Genomic DNA, 16,852 nt, shown 5'->3' on the forward strand with positions numbered 1-16,852 from the left:
TCGCTGCGAAAAAATTTCGCACAGTAGTGGTATTATTTTGTAATCTTCTCCACCGCTGTTTTTGTGTGGGGATGGGCTCGCCATTCTATTCACTAGATTATGACTATACACAGAGATCCCCTACTACAGAAGGAGTAGTTTCTTTTCTGTAACTCCAGTTCTGTAGTAGGGGTATCTCTGTTATAGTCATAAGCGCCCGCCCTCCTCCCCGGTGGAGAGATGAATGTTAATATAAGGAATGCTACAGGTCTGGCGTGCTACGCCTTCAAAAAGAACTGAAAGTAAAAGGGACCTGCTGTGCATTCTGGGATACAGGAAAAGTTCTGGAAAGTTTTCTTAAAGGCACATTATCCTGTTCTGAGCCACATAATGGCAGCCTATGGGGCTTGTCTGTCCGTTCCTTCCTCTCTATCATTCCAGAGGCTTTTGCTGGAAGAGGCAGGTTTTTCTCTATGGAAAAAGCTGGACAGGCAGTGCTGTTTGTGGTTGCGGGTGGAATTCTTTCTAGTTGAAGTACTGGACAGTGTAGCCTGTGGATATAGGCTGCATTATCTGTCTTTGAAATTCTCTCTTAAGTGTAGATGCAGGTCTGCATGGCTTGACAACTTAAGAGATTATTTTTATTGCTCCGGGGTCCGCGCACATGGGCGGGACTATTCACTAGATTATGACTATAACAGAGATACCCCTACTACAGAACTGGTGTTACAGAAAAGAAACTACTCCTTCTTCTTCCATTCTTTCACATGTGAGGAAACCCAGAAATAGATCTGTTTGCCAGACACCAAAACGCAAAATGCCCAAGCTTCGCCTCCAGGTATCCAGAACGATTGTCCTAAGGCAATGCGCTATAGATGAATTGGTCAGGCAAATTTGCTTACGCTTTTCCGCCTCTCCCACTCATTCCATTACTAGTGAGGAAGCTCCAACAACATTCCCTCACAATGATCCTAGTTGCTCCAACATGGGCAAGGCAACCATGGTTCACAACTCTGCTGGAACTATCGGTAGTAGCATATCAAAAGCTTCACCTCTCACCCAAGCTTCTCACTCAGAACCATGGAGAGATAAGACACCCAGATCCCAATTAGCTCAACCTTGCGATCTGGCTCCTGAAATCCTAGAGTTCGGCTACCTTAATCTCCCGCCAGACTGTATGAACATTATCAAATAAGCTAGACGCCATACCACAAGGGCATGCTATGCGGCAAAATGGAAGAGGTTTGTCATTTATTGCTCACACAACAAAATCAACCCACTAGATGCTTCCATTCAAAACACCATCTGTTACCTCTTGCATCTACAGCAATGTTACCTAGCGTATACATCCATAAGGTTACATCTAGCATCCATAGCAGCCTACCTACAAAGCAGACAACATTTGTCTTTATTTAGGGTTCCTGCTATCAAAGTTTTTATGGAAGGACTTAAAAGAATAATCCCACCAAGAGCTCCACCCTCTCCGGTGTGGAATCTCAATGTAGTCCTCACCAGACTAATGGGTCCTCTTTTTGAACCTTTCCACAATTGTGAACTACAGTTCCTCACTTGGAAAGTCTCCTTTTTTTTGTCGCTTATCACATCTCTCAGAAGAGCGAGTGAACTCCAGGCATTAACCATACAAGAACCATTTTTACAGATCCATCATAACAAAGTGGTTCTTAGAACAAACCCAAAGTTTTTACCCAAGGTAGTATGTGCCTTTCATCTCAACCAGTCTGTTGAACTACCATTATTCTTCCCTCAACCAGACTCCGTGGCAGAAAGAGCCCTACACACCTTAGATGTTAAAAGAGCCATACTTTACTACATTGAAATAACTAAATCCTTTAGGAAAACCAAACAACTTTTCGTATCTTTCTCCCCACCTCATAAGGGCAATCCTATATCCAAAACAGGAATTGCAAGGTGGATTGTAAAATGCATTCAAATATGCTACCTTAAAGCCAAACGAACATTAACCATTCCCCCTAGAGCTCATTCTACACGCATACTAGGGGCTTCTATGGCATTCTTATGGAACATTCCCCTAGATGACATATGTAAGGCAGCAACTTGTGCCACACTGCACACCTTCACAAAACACTATTGTGTAGATGTACAGGCAAAACAGCAAGTTAGTGTGGGCCAGGCTGTATTAAAAACACTATTTCAAACTACTGCAGCAGATACAGGTAGCCACCACTAAGGAGGATACTGCTGTATAGTCTATGCATAGTGTACAATCTGCAGCTCATATGCCTCGAAAGGAAAATGCTACTTACCAGTATGCATCTGTTCTTGACATGTAGAGCTGCAGAATTGTACACGCCCAACCGCCTCCCCGGATACCTCTATATGTTCCAGTATTATCTTATTTAGAAAATTCACTCATGGACATCTTTCTACTTCTTACTACTCCATCTATCCCTAAGTGGCAAAAACAATCTAATGATGGAGCCGATGCCCATGCGCATCGTCCACCGAAGGAGGAGTCACAGGTCTTGTGACTGCAACACTTCTTCGAAGACAAAAACAACATGCAGACATCCGAGCCCAACACCAGATGGTGATCTATGCATAGTGTACAACTCTGCAGCTCTACATGCCAAGAACAGATGCATACTGGTAAGTAGCATTTTCCTTCCTACCTACTACATCAACAGCGTTCCAATTTAGCATACACATCTCTACGCTTCCATCTTGCTGCAATAGCTGCATATCTTCAAAACAGACAGCATTTGTCTCTTTTTAGAGTGCCTGCTATTAAAGCATTTATGGAAGGACTTAAGAGTCATTCCACCCAGACTTCCACCTGCCCAGTGTGGAATCTCAACAAAGTTCTTACAAGACTCACGAGTCAACCTTTTGAGCCATTGCACAAATGTGAACTACAATTTCTCACGTGGAAAGTAGCCTTCCTCATAGCCTTCACATCTCTGAGGAGAGTGGGCGAGCTTCAGGCACTAACCATAGAAGAGCCATTTGTACAAAGTGATTCTAAGGACTAACCCCAACTTTTTACCTAAAGTCATTTCTGCCTTTCATATCAACCAATCTGTTGAGTTGCCTGTTCTTCCCTCAACCAGATTCAGTGGCAAAACATGCTCTTCACACCTTAGATGTCAAAAGAGCAGTACTATACCCTGTAGAAAGGACAAAAACTTTCAGGAAAACCAAGCAACTTTTTGTTGCTTTTCACTCCACCACATAAAGGCAATCAAATATCAAAATCAAGTATTACACCACTGTGGATCGTTAAGTGCATTCAAATATGCTACATCAAAGCTAAACGCACATTAACAATTCCCCCTAGAGTGCATTTTACAATCAAACTGGGGGCTTCTATGGCATTCTTAGGACATATACCCATAGATGACATCTGCAGAGCTGCAACATGGTCTACACCACACACATTCACAAAATACTATTGTGTAGATGTGTTAGCAAGACAGCAAGCTAGTGTGGGCCAGGCAGTTTTGCGAACACTATTTCAGACCACTGCAACAGCTACAGGTTAGCCACTGCTTTGGGAGATAACTGCTATGTAGTCTATGCAGAAGCATGTGATCTACAGCGCATATGCCTCGAACAGAAAATGTACTTACCCATTATGCATCTGTTCTTGGCATATAGAGCTGTAGAGTCCTATGCGCCCACCCTCCTCCCCGGGTACCTTTACCTGTTGCAGAATTATCTTAATTAGATACTATAAACATGGACATCTATCTTTACTACTCTTACTAACTCCATCATCACCCTTTACGGCAAAACAATGTAAGGATGAAGTCAATGCCCATGCGCACCGAAAGGAGGAGTCATCTACCTTGTGACTGGTAAGACTTTTTCGAACAAAAACAAAGCCAAATATCCAGACCCAACACTAGATGGCGATATATGCACAAGCATATGACTCTACAGCTCTATATGCCAAGAACAGATTCATACTGGGTAAATATCATTTTCCTTTTTCCATATCTTTGTAAAAACAGCTTTTGTCCACACAAAATCAACCACTTTCATGCTCCTGCACTTCAAGAGTGATTTAGTAAGGCAAGTATGAATAATCCCAAAGCACTGGTGCTCGGGCAAAGTGGGAGTTGTTAAATTGGTGCTTACTTGGCTCTCCACTACTTAAGGTGCAACCCTGCACTTTTGCATCCACAGCATGTGATGCAGCCAGAGATGTTTCGTGTTCTTCTGTGTTTCCAAATATGTCAGTACATATAATTACAATTTCAGTTTTGAAAGAGGTTTCTCTTGTGCGTCTTTCTAAGATCCTGGAAATGGGCACAGGACAGAGCTAGTAACCAGCCATAAAATCTCATGCTGAGTAAATAGGAATGCAAGTAGATAAAATTTCCATATTTTGCATGTGTGTGTATATTTCCCATGATCATGGTGCTGAGAGCAGCACAAACAATCTTTGCTAGTTGTTTGTGTGTAGTGATGAACAACAGCTGGTGTTAACTGTGTATTGGAACTTGCTTCTATAAAGTGACTTAACTGTATTCTTGGTGGTGAGATGTAGCATAAACATATGGAGCTACATGACCTACTTTCATGCTGATTTTGGAAGGTATCTCAGGTTTCATATGTTTTTGACCTCTCTATGGTGCTGAAACCTGGACAAGCATCGTTACTGTTTATAAGTTCGATCAGCAGATTGTTGTTTCCTAGGTAAAAATAAGTTCTGGGCAGAAAATGGTCCCAAAAATAACATAACGGTGGGGTTTTTTATCAGTCAGTGTAAACAAATGACGATCTATACCCAACTTGTTTACCATGATTATTGTAGAAAAATATCACCAATATATAAGTTCTGATCAACTTAAAAATGTATGTATTTACTTTTTTTACATGTTACGTAAACAGTCTCTTGCATTTCCATATTTTCACAACAAAATACCTTGTGTTCCTAATCTCAGTTGAAAACAATTCAATCCCACCTACCCATCTTTTACTGTTTTCCTGCAAATACATCTATTTCTTGCCTCACACTTTTTAGGGCTCGCCTGGCGTTGCAGCGCTCGCTGGAACGAGATTTTGTAGGAGAGGAGATTTGAGAAGGGGACTTGAAGACCCGCCCCTCATTTTCATTGGCTGGCGTCACCGTTTATGCTAAATGGAGGCCTGCCATTGGAAATTAGGGTTTTTTGTTGACGTCCTTTCGCCTCCGATCCGGACTGGGTCGCCTGCTTTGCTGCTGTCGCAAAGCAATTTCTTATCTTTATGGGGGGCATGTGTTTTCACTCAGCCGTGTTTATTTTTGCATGGCGCTTTCACTGAAAGTGAAAGCGCAATGCAAATATAAACAAGTGGCAGAGTGAAACCACATGGCCAACGCTTGTTTTATGTAGCGCTGGGGTGCCCAGAAGACGATTTGAAGCTCCTTCGAGAGCAGGGTTGCAGGGAGCGGCTAGAAGTCCTGACATAATGAATGCATTAGTGTCCAACATGCTCGGGAGTTTAGATTATCAGCTGTGGTGATATACAAGTCTGTCTGAAGAGAAGCATATTGATGAACTTTGCGACATTGTCTCCGCTGTGAAGGGTGGAGATTTCCATGGGGGGGGGGGGGGGGGGGTTACATCAGCTTGTGTGTCATCTTATCTGCATGTGAACAAGCAGAACCTTCCTCTTTCCAGAATCCATCCCTGGTCCCTTTCCTAGTTCCACTGACAGATTTTCTTAACCTCCGATAACTTTGCCCCATCCCGTCTCTCTCTCATTCCCAGTACCCCCTTCCGTCCCCACACCCCCTGCGCGGGTTTGGGAAGTAAACTCTGTGTAATTAACGGGATCACACCTGCGACTCCGGCGCCACATTTGGATAGATCAAGGCAGAAATGATGGCAAAAGTCCTGCGCCTCCCTGCTTCCCCTCAGACAGCACGCGCCTCTCCTGTCCCCCGACCAGACTCCTGCCCTGACCGATCCGCTCTTATAGGAAGAGGCTCCCCCAGGGCTCAACCCTCTCAAAGTCATCTCTAGGTCCATTGCTCGGGGAGGGAGGGGCCACGGTCGAGGGTTGGGCGACGAACAAAGAGAGAAACTGGAATGATGTCATTGAAAGAAGCAGAGAGCGGAGTGAATGAATGAAGGGCTGCGAGGGGACTCAGTGGCAGGCTCCGAGAGATGGGAAAACAGACTGGAGCAGGGGAGGCGACAGGCACAGCAAGAGAGTCAGAAAGGCAGAGAGCTGGATGCAAGCAAACAGAAAGGAAACAATACACTGAAAGAGAGATAGGCAGAGAATGAGAGAGAATTAGGGGCCGAGACCAGCGAGAGGGAGACAAAAATGAAGAGGTACTCGGGAGAGAAGAAAAGAAAGGTGGAGGATGGACTAATAAAAATACGGTACAGAGTAAGAGTAGAGAGACAGATACAGTGAGAGATAATTAGAGAGAGACGGGAGAGAACCAAAGAGCATGATACATGGGGTGAGGTCAAAGGTGACCGGAGAGGAATAAAAGGAGGGCGGAACCGGGAACTAGACAAAGTTAGCTGGGGGCTGTGGCAGAGAGAGAAGAAGGTGGGAGACGGAGAAGAGAGGGATCCACAGAGAGATGCAAAGAGGCTGGGAGGGGGCGAAAGGTAAGCAGAGAGAGAAAGAGCAATAGAGAGGGGAAGCAATAACTAGAGCGCCCAAGCCAGACACGATGTTTGGACAGGATGAGAGACAAAGTGACTGAGAAATGCCGAGGAAGAGGGAGAGAGATACAAAGAGAAGAGAGAGCATTATATTGCTAGGCACTGGTACAGAATGAAAGAAACAAGAAGGGATATACAAAATAAGACAGAACAAGCATTGGCATAGCCAATAGGTCTCGCTTTTGGGACCTTATAAGGGTTTAGCCATGCAACAGTTGCATAACTAAATACTTATAAGGTCCCAAAAGCGAGACCTATTGGCTATGCCAATGCTTGTTTCTGTTTATTACTGCTCTGTAGTAATGGCGGCACCCGTGCTTTAGCTTAAACATCTTAAGCAAAAGTCGGGTGCCGAGATTGCTTCAAAAGTAAAGAATTGTCTATTTCTTTACTTTTGAAGCAATCTCAGCACCCGACTTTAGCCTAAGATGTTTAAGCCAAAGCACGGGTGCCACCGTTACTACATAGAAGTAATAAACAGAAAAAAAAGAACTGGCTCACGGAGAACATCAAAGCGGCCATGTGGCCACGAAAGTGTAAGTGATCCGAACAAGCGCGGCGCGCGCGCCCCCGCGCACATGCACTGTAGCTCTAGGCTGGCCATGGTAGCACTTTTTTGAGCCCTCACAAAAAGTCTCGCCAGATCAGCGCATTCGCTGGGTCAGGCGAGACCTAAGATCTGGTGAGACCTAAACACTAGGACCTAGTAATAGCACACTGTACACCGTGCAGGGAAGACACCCAGCCCCAAGAATGCCCGGCCCTGAGCTTGTATTAGAAGTCAGTTGTGTGTGTGTGTGTGTGTGTGTGTGTGGGGGGGTTCTTAGCTACCAACACCTAGCCAGGCTCAGCAGCCATTACTGTAACGCAAAAAAGTGACCTGGAAGGTCCCCTCATAGAATCACACACCGAGTGCTGATGCAGTCCCTCCCCCAGCCCCGCAGACAGTCATGGAATCACACACCGAGGCCTGATTGCGCAGATGGGCCTGCGGTCTGGACTTGATGGAATAATCGCTGCTTGAAGCCGAGGTGACTTCGCCGAAGCCCTCTGCTTCTGGAGCACCCCGATAATTATATTACACAGTCATTTATGTAAGGTGCGCCACAAATTGAATTGTGTCTTAGTACCTACAAAGTAGGCGCTACGTTATGTCTTTGCTATGTTATCCAGGGCTTGTATAACGTGTCACTGTAACCAGGGTGGTATTAATCGAGGCCCTGTCAGGAGTGACTGCAGGCGGCTGTGCAGCTTTGGTTGCAAGGTTTGTGTTTGTAGTAAATAACTTATTTGGGAATAGTTTAGTGTGGTGCATGAAGCCCTGGTGCGGTATCTACTCATGTCATGGTGAGCTCGAGGCTGCCAGTGTACAGGAAGTGAGTGCACTTCACCGGTATCCTGCTACCTGAGTGACTGTGCGACCCGAGGGAGCAGGCAAAACACACCTCTGTCAAGCAGCGAGCGCTTAGAAGGAAAAGAGAAGGCACAGCCACACTAACACACTTTTTTACTATCATGCAATAAAATCCTTAATATATTAATTGCGATATCACAACACACCAGTGAACTTGCATTCGGCGAAAATGCACCCAACCCAATACATTTCAGACACTTCAGAGTTTTGCACATGAACACACTCAGCACAGCTTGACCCGGAAGCTCTTTATGATTGTGATAGACGACATTTAACCACAAATTGTATTGTATTGTATTGAGACCTGCTACTTCATGTCTACATTTCGGGTGCTCCTCATCCAACGGTGATTAAATCTTTCCTCTCCCACCAGGAAGAGCTAGAACCCCCTCCCAACATTCACCAGTTCGGAATCATCCATTCTGCTCTAGGCAGGACAGGACAGTTCTTCACATGCCAAGTACATGCCTGCACTCATTAGTGGAAAACAAGTCCGCATGTTAATAATGAGAGCACGGAGGGAGAGCGAGCCAGGGCTCTGGCTTGGCTCTAACAGCCAGAGCACAACTCGAGCCATCAACATATTTGGGGCATAAACGGCGCAACAAACACCCTGGAAAATATGATAAAGACCCTTCAAACTAAAAAAAAAAAAAGTGTATTCCTTTAACAAGTCAGCACATTTCACTTTAGTATATTTGGTTATATCAGTGCATTTAGTGGCACTTAACAGAAGTGACAGTTTAAGAACATGAATTAAAAACATTCATAAGGTTCCCACACAAAGATGCCATAAGTAACCCAAGTGACAAGTCAGTTCTCGTGTGCCGTGTATGCATGGCCTATATACACCCTGCAATTCAGCCACTAGATTGACTTCTCATCCTCCTCCCCATTTGGCACTAAAGGACAGTGATTAGTGTTAATTGCTGATGAAAACAAGCATTTGCAATGCAATAGGTCTCGCATTTGAGAGAGTTTGAGCTATTGGCATTGTAAATGACGATGCCCTGTAATTATGTGTTTTGAAAAACTGCAAGTGATGCTTAAACACACACTTTGTACTTATAGTCCTTGTTTACGAAAAGCAAGGGTGGAGCTACCAGTGCCTTTTTTAATGACAGCCTTGCTTCTCATAAGCAAGGACCATAAGTACAAAGTGTGTTTTTCTGCACCACTTCCAGGTGTTCAAAACACAAAGAAAAAGCATTGTCATTACAATGCCAATATCTCAAACTCTTGCGAATGCGAGACCTATTGCATTGCAAATGCTTGTTTATACAGCCAATCACCTGCATACTTACATACCTATTTGTGTCTCATTTACTTTTTCTTTCAGCTACAAATCTTCTACAGCCTTCATTAGGGCTTATAACAAGTGCACAACATTTTTCACTTCTTTGAGGTGGCATTCCTAAAAAGTATAAACCCATTTAAATTTTTCATCATCAATACATTATACAAACTTATGACATTTATTCATGTTTCTTCTTACATTACAAACTCTTATTCATAGTGTGATGGGCAAATTATATCATTTACAAAGTGTGGTTTGCACATTGCACACAAGAAGAGCAGGAGGGTTGGTTTTGAGGTATTAAAATATATCTAGTCATATTTGAATGTACATTTATACTTCTTTGATACTTTACACGCCCTACAGGTACGCATCAGATTAATGTTGTAGATTAACATGTTTTTGTTTTAATCCTTCAGGAAAAAACACTTCCAGCTAACAAGCAAGAAAACAGTATGCTCGGCCTATTCAGCACTCTTTCCAACGGAATTAGCTCCAAACAAAAGCCGCTGACAGATGGAGTCCACCGAATCAGAGTGGACTTCAAGGTACCTTATGATTGACTTCACTCTGACCTTTTTTAATCTTGAAACACTTTTTCAATTGATTATTGCACTCTTTGTATTTCTTGGAATCAGATGTGGCTTTATGGTATGGTACACCTAACAAGAAAAGCTACTTACTTGTAACACAGGTAACCTCGTGGCTCTCTCCAATTCTCAAGCTCTATGTACCAGTGCTACCTATAAATGAGATAAAAAGCTACTTCTGTTGCATTGCATGCCTGGTATCAGACAGACAAAGTGGGATTGAAATGACCAAGGACACAGGTATACGATATTGGTATTTTAATTGTTACTCTTTTTGCTTCTAATTGCTGGCTTGCTCCCTTTGACCACCCTGCCACTCCACTGCCATCCCAGCATCACTCGGTAAAAACAAAACAATTGATATTAAAATGGCATTTGCAGACGGTGCTCTTATGCATTGGGTAAGGGATCATATCTGATCATGATAGACACCTCTTTGTGTTGTGCTTGATGAGCAAACCTTTCCTAAACGGCTGTAGACAAAATGTATTCTCCAGCTCTGAATTTTTCATAAAGTCATAAGCTTGAATTAGTCCTGTTTTCTGCAAACCCTCAAACACTGTTGTCATAGCAGCGTAAACATATACTCAAATAACATTTAAACAAATGTAGACAATCTTTAGTTATCCTCCATATTTTTTTACCTGATGTAGGAAGCTGGCTCTGTATATGGTATACCACTATGTGGTTATATGGTGCACAGAGATCAAAGATTGCCCCAGAAGGATACAGGGCTCAAGATAAACCCAAAGTGCTCTATTTGTTGTAGTGGGGGCAAGCAGCCTTAGGCCTAACACAGAGGAGTGTAAGACATGTGTTATGCCCACAGTGACTAATAAATGTCACACAACTCAAAAAGGAGATCCACACCAATTTTTAAAAATAAGCTTCTTTCAAGATTTATTTTAAGACCAAGATGTTCACAAAAAGGTAAGTACGTTCTTCAGGAAAAATACGTAATACTTTAAAAAGTGGATATTGTGCAATTTTTAAGCTTGGCTGTGTTAACCTACGGGAGGAAAACGATGCAGTTTTTGCAGATAAGTACTCGACTTACAGATTCAGTCTTCGGGGTCTTTGGTCAACACTCAGCAGGGTTGAAATCTATTCCAAGAGCGCACCACCAGCTGCACAGGTGCGGCCAAGGGCAGAGGTCAAATACGAGGTTGGGCGCCCAATGTTAACCAATCAAGACTTGGGTACTCAAAGTCGCGCTCCTCCCAGGTGAGTAAAGTGGTGTCAGGGCTTGATCTCCTGGGGTTAAGGTAAGTACGGGGGGCACAAGGCAGCACTAAACTTGCACCCTCAGCGACCCAAGGGCAGCCATGTGCAGAGTGCTAACACAGCGGTGGGCGCCCAATGTTAACCAATGGTGGGGATCAATCATAAAGAAAGGCTGTAGGCTCACGCCAGGAGGCCGGACAAACAAAACCCACAGCTGCCCAGGTAAGTAGAGATGCTGGAGGACATATGGACACTAAAGGTTTAGGTCCCCCAGTCCCAGGGGCTTCTGGGTGCAGGGGTGTCCTTAGGCATTTGAGAACTTTAACTGGGCAGGTCGCGGTCAGCAATTCTTCAAGTAGAGGCTGCAGGCGTCGAGGAGGAGTGGGGCAGGGGATAGCCCATAGTAGACTCAGGCCCAGAAGCACTGGGGAACCTTTGCAGGACCGGTGGGCCATCTGGACTCGGTCCGTGGGCACTGGGTGGAGAGGCGGACCTGGAGGGGAGATCGCAGTTCTCAGGGCAGATTTTTCTTTACAGATGGTCTCTTTTGGACGGCCGCTGTCCACGGGCGATTAGGAGTCTTTCTTGATGGCAGGCAGTCCTCCCAGGGTTCTGGAGGTCGCTGATCTAAAGCGCAAGTTGCACTTCAGCAGGGTCATTGAGGCTGCAGACAGGTCGGTGGAGCTGGGACCAAGGTAGTTGGTGTCTTCATTCTTTGGTGCGGCATGGCTCTTCTTCATAGGTCGTCTAAATCTGCTTTCAAGATCTGGGGGAGCCACCTAAAAACTAGATTTAGGGGTGTTACAGGGGAGTAACAGTTAGGGACCAATGGGTTCTACACCCACTATTATGCCCCCCTCCTGTAGGAGGGGGCATAGTCCTAGCCCTGATTGAATAAGTCCCACCATCTTTAAGATGGTGGACACTGAAAAGTGTGCTTTACTACGCCCCCAGCACCTGAGGGGTGGAGTTGGCGAAGAGGAGCGCTCACCTATTCTTTCTAAGTTTTCAACCGGTTCTCCTGTCAAAAGTGGGGGTTTGAAGCGGGTGCGGCTATCTGCTACGAGCAGCAGAGGCTGGGGTCACATTACAAAGACGACAGGCCTTTGAAACTTCCCTCTCGAGTACTGTGCCCATTCTGGGGAAGGAGGACCTCCGCCCAGTATGTGCTTTGTTTCTGGTCTCGGAGAGCGGAGGCTCTCGACCCAGGGGTCCAGAAATATGTCTGGTGGTGGCAGGCTGCCTAAAGCCAGTCGGAGACCACACCAAGGTTGGTAGGTTTTCAGAGGGCACCTCTTAGGTGTCATCTGAGTACATGTTTTAATAAATCCAACCCTGGCATCAGTGTGGGTTTATTAAGAAGAGTTGTTTGGTACCAAACACTCCTGGGTTCAGTGCAGCCATCATGATGCTGGGTAACTTGAGTTGTCGAGTTTCCAGCCCATGTACTCTCTATGGCTTCCCTGGCACTTACAATAATAAGAATAGACCTAAATATTGTTGGGGCATATCTGCTCATGAACCTCCTTTCGTCGCTCCTTTTACTGAGCAGAGTCCAAAACCACACCCTCAGACCAGAATACCTCCTCTTATAAAGGTAATAACCAGTCCTCCTCATCAATAGGATTTTTTAGAGGAGGATATAGAGGAAACAACTCTAAAGGCAGGGGTAGAGGCACCACACCGCGTAACTCCCTTTCCCCTAATAAGCAGTGACTTTCCAGCGCTTCCCTCCGACCTTACCACACCTGTCGGGGGAAGACTTCAACAGTTTCTCTCCATGTGGCAATCTATAACAACAGACACATGGGTGATCAGAATTATCCAATATGGTTATTGCCTGGAGCGTACCTCCATTCCGCCAAACATTTTGCCTGGCTCACACAAATTGTCTCCAGACCACTTGCCGCTTGAAGAGGAAGTGCAATCTGTGAGAAAGTGGCTCTGTATATACTGTTCCCAAATAGGTACAGGGTGTACAGACTCCACAGTCCCCAGAGGTTTGGCAGAGGTTAAAGTTAGATATAACCTTACTCTCTAATGTGGTAGCTTGGTCGAGCAGTAAGGCAGTATCAGAGGACAGTGTAAAGCATTTGTTGTACACACTCAGCCAGCAAATGGTCTCACACACTCAATAACTGAACTCTATGCCAATGGTTTATATATAAAAATATATGCTTGTTTTGTTTTAGAACCAACAATAGGTATTAAAATGTACTTTCTCAGAATGAGATGCTTTATATAAATATGTTTGCAATATGCAATTGACTTTTGTAGAACGTTACAAGTGGTTGCAATAGGCAACACAATTTTAAACACAATAATGCATTGAGTTCAATGGAAGTTTCAAGTTATTTGCAACAGATTACTTTTGGAATTCCAGGACTGGATCCTAGATTCAGTCCTGGGTCGGTACTTAGAATCAAGTGATAAAAGTCGACTTAATTACTGTGATGATTTTTAGACAATATTTTGCTATTTTAAAAGTTGACACTTCGAAAATATTTCATAGAAAACAGTCAATGATTCCCTATGGAAGAAAATTCAAGTTGCAGGTATAGTATGTTCTCGTTACTTTTGTAATGCAGTACTGGGTACCTAGACTCAGTACTGGGGCCTTTATCCAAAACAGGTAAGCAATTACGTTTTCAGAAGTTATACGGTTTTTAAAGAATATTTAAAGATTGCAGAAATTGACACTTCGAAGAAATTTCACAGAAACAGTCAATGGTTTCCTATGGGAGAAAATTGGGTTACTGGTAAGTACAGTTGTAAGTATTTTCCAGAGTCGGCGCTGGGCACCAAGATCCAGCACTGGGAGCTTACCTAATAGCAGGTGAGTATTTTCGTTTTCATTACTCGGCTGATTTTTGGTGAATATTTTAAGATTTGAAAAGTCCACACTTAGAAGAAATTTCAGGAAAGAGCAAGTCAATGTTACCCTATGAAGAAAATTGAGTTATCGGTTTAAAGGTAAGTACTCGACTGGCAGAGTTAAGGTTCTGGGCATAGACTCAGGGGTCTCCCAGGGTCAGTTAGGTACAGTTAGTTCACCCTCAGCGGCTCAAGGTCGGCCGGGTGCAGAGAGAGTTAGGCCCAATGTTATCCTATGAGAGGTAGGGGGTCCTTGGTTGGTGGCTGCTGACTAGCAGGCCACGCGGCTGTGGGAGCTGGGCTCCTGGTCACTTACTCAGGGAAAGTGGGGAAGGAGGTAGGTGTAGAGATAGCACTGCCAGGGCCACTCGGGCGGCTGGGTGCAGGGTGCTTTTGAGCCTTCGGGCGCTCAATTGATTTCAATGGGAAATCTCCGGTTTAGAAAAAGACGGCAAGCTCAGGGACGAAGATTCTTCAGGTGCCACCACCACTTCGAGAGGTAAGTTGGGTAGTTGGAGGATAGGTAGGTACCCCGTGATTGGGCACTGGGGGCCGCGTGGCACCGGATGCAGGGGTGCCTTTTGGTGTCTGGAAATCTTACCCTGTTGATCGCGGTTGGGAGGGCACCTGGTTCTGAGGCTGCAGGCTTCTTCAGGAGTGTCGAGGAAGGTCCTTGGGTGCCGGACTTGGGGTCACAGTCGCCGTGGGGTCATCCTCGTGGTCTTTGTTCACTCCGGCACAGGCCAGGCTTGGCTGGTGCAGAGTGTGCTGGGTTTGCGGTTCCGGGCTGCTGCCAGGGATTAGAAGTAGATTTTGAGTAGAGCCTCTATTCATGGGAGTCCCAGGGGGCTTAGAGTCAAAAGGTAGCCAGGTCCTCCGGGTTTTGTGAGGTTGCTGGCCACAAGAGATGTCGGGTTGGAGCAGGAGCAGGTTCGAGGGTCGACAGGCCGGTAGGGCTGGAGCCAAAGCAGTTGATGTCTTCCTCTTCTTAGCAGCTGCAGGGCAGGTCTTCTTTCTTCTAGCTCTTTTACGGAATCTGGAATCAGGGGAAGGAAGGTTCAGGGTGCCCCTAAATACTAGATTTAGGGGCATTACAGGGAGGTGAAGTACACCCCCTATCCTGCCTCTCTCCTGTGGGAGCGGGGCAGTAGCCTAATCCTGATTGGGCAGGGCTCCCCATCTTCAAGATGGCGAGAGCCCGGGATGTGCTTCACCTCGCCTCCCCCACCTGACGGGTGGGGTTGGCAGGCTGGCAAATCCTCTCTCCTTATTTGGGGTTTCCGGCCAAGCTTCCCGACAGAGTGGGGGGTTGCAGTGGCCTGGGGAAGCTCACAGAGGTGGCATGCCTTTGAAGCTTCCCCCTGCCCATACTGGGGGAGGAGATTTAGCACCTCGCCCAGGATGTGCATTGTTGCAGACCCAGGAGAGCAGGGGCTCTCCTACCCAGGGGTCCAGCAACATGTCTGCTGTGTGGCAGCCTAGGCAGCCTCAGAACAGACGTGGATTGTAGGTTAGGTTTCAGGGGGCCTCTCTAAGATGGCCTCTGGGGTGCCTGGTACATTAAATCCCACACTGGCATCAGTGTGGATTTAATGTGCTGAGCAGTTTGATACCAAACTTCTCAGTCTTCAGTCAGTGTTGCCATTATGGTGCCGTGGAGTTCGTGTTTGACAAGCTCCCAGCACCATGTACTCTTAAATGGCAGCACGGCACTTACAGGGCCCAGGAATGGACCTGGGTAATGTAGGGGCACAGAGCTCCTGCCTCTGTGCCCACACCACTGGCATAGGGCACCCAGCTAGAGGGGTGGCTGATGTATGCCAGAGCAGTGTAGGTTGTGGGCATGGCACACAGGGATGTGTGCAATGTCGTCTCTGTTTTGTCTTGTACCCAGGCACTCAGCTTGCCTGGGCAGTGTGTGTGTGTGTTAGGGTACAGGCCTCTAAGGGAGGCACAATGAGTGCTGCAGCCCTTAGAGGCCTTCCCTGGTCTCAAGGCCCTGGGTACCTAGGGTACCACTTACCAGGGGCTGACATGTGGCCAGGGTTTGCCAATTTGGTTTTGAGGTTTTTTTGTTTAGGGAAGGAACATAGGCCCTGGGCACCTGATTGGCAGGAGTCCAGGGCACACTCAGTCAAAGTACATTCAGCAATTCAGCAAAAAGTGGGGGCATACCATGCAAGAAAGAAGGCACTTTCTTACACAATCTCTCCTATTACAAGGAGCCATAAAATCAGTTCCAGTACAGTACCAAGGTTCAGGGGTTTACTCTCTCTATTTTCTGATCCCCAAAAAAGACGAGTCCTCCCATTCTGGATCTCAGCGAGTTAAACAAATATATACTGTCAGAGCACTTTCACATGGTAACACTTCAACAGATACTTCCACTTTTACAGAAGGGAGCTTTTATCTCTACTCAAGACTTGAGATGCATATTTTCATGTTCCAATTAATCCAGCTCATCGCAAATACCTCAGATTTGTGATAGCAGGCAAACATTACCAATTCAAAGTACTCCCCTTTTGAGTGACTACTGCTCTGAGTATTTACCAAATGCCTGGTTTTAGTCGCAACTCATCTCGGAAGACAACATATTCACGTCTTCACCTACCTAGACAACTGGCTCGTCAAAGCCAGCTCTAACCAAAACTGTCTACGACACACTCAGACCTCAAAACGCCTTCTTAATCAACTGGGCCTTACGGTCTATGCACAGAAATGTCACCTGCACAGATGCAATCTTACCTAGGGGCCAGTCTAGACACTATCAAAGCTCTAGTCTCTCCCAATGTAGCCAGAATTCAAAACATTGTCTATGATA

General features: G+C 45.5%; 1 protein-coding gene across 1 annotated transcript in view; it reads left to right on the plus strand.

The window, feature by feature from the left end:
* The window catches only part of KMT2A (lysine methyltransferase 2A), a 1,466,550-nt gene that overhangs the window by 493,773 nt on the left and 955,925 nt on the right, over nt 1-16,852 (plus strand). Inside the window, exon 9 of the mRNA XM_085645838.1 lies at nt 9,763-9,891. Within this exon, the coding sequence (XP_085501964.1) occupies nt 9,763-9,891 (129 nt within the window). The remainder of the gene's footprint in view (nt 1-9,762; nt 9,892-16,852) is intronic.

This window comes from Triturus cristatus, chromosome 3_1 (assembly GCF_964204655.1).
Source record: "Triturus cristatus chromosome 3_1, aTriCri1.1, whole genome shotgun sequence".
Taxonomy (NCBI): Eukaryota; Metazoa; Chordata; class Amphibia; order Caudata; family Salamandridae; genus Triturus; species Triturus cristatus.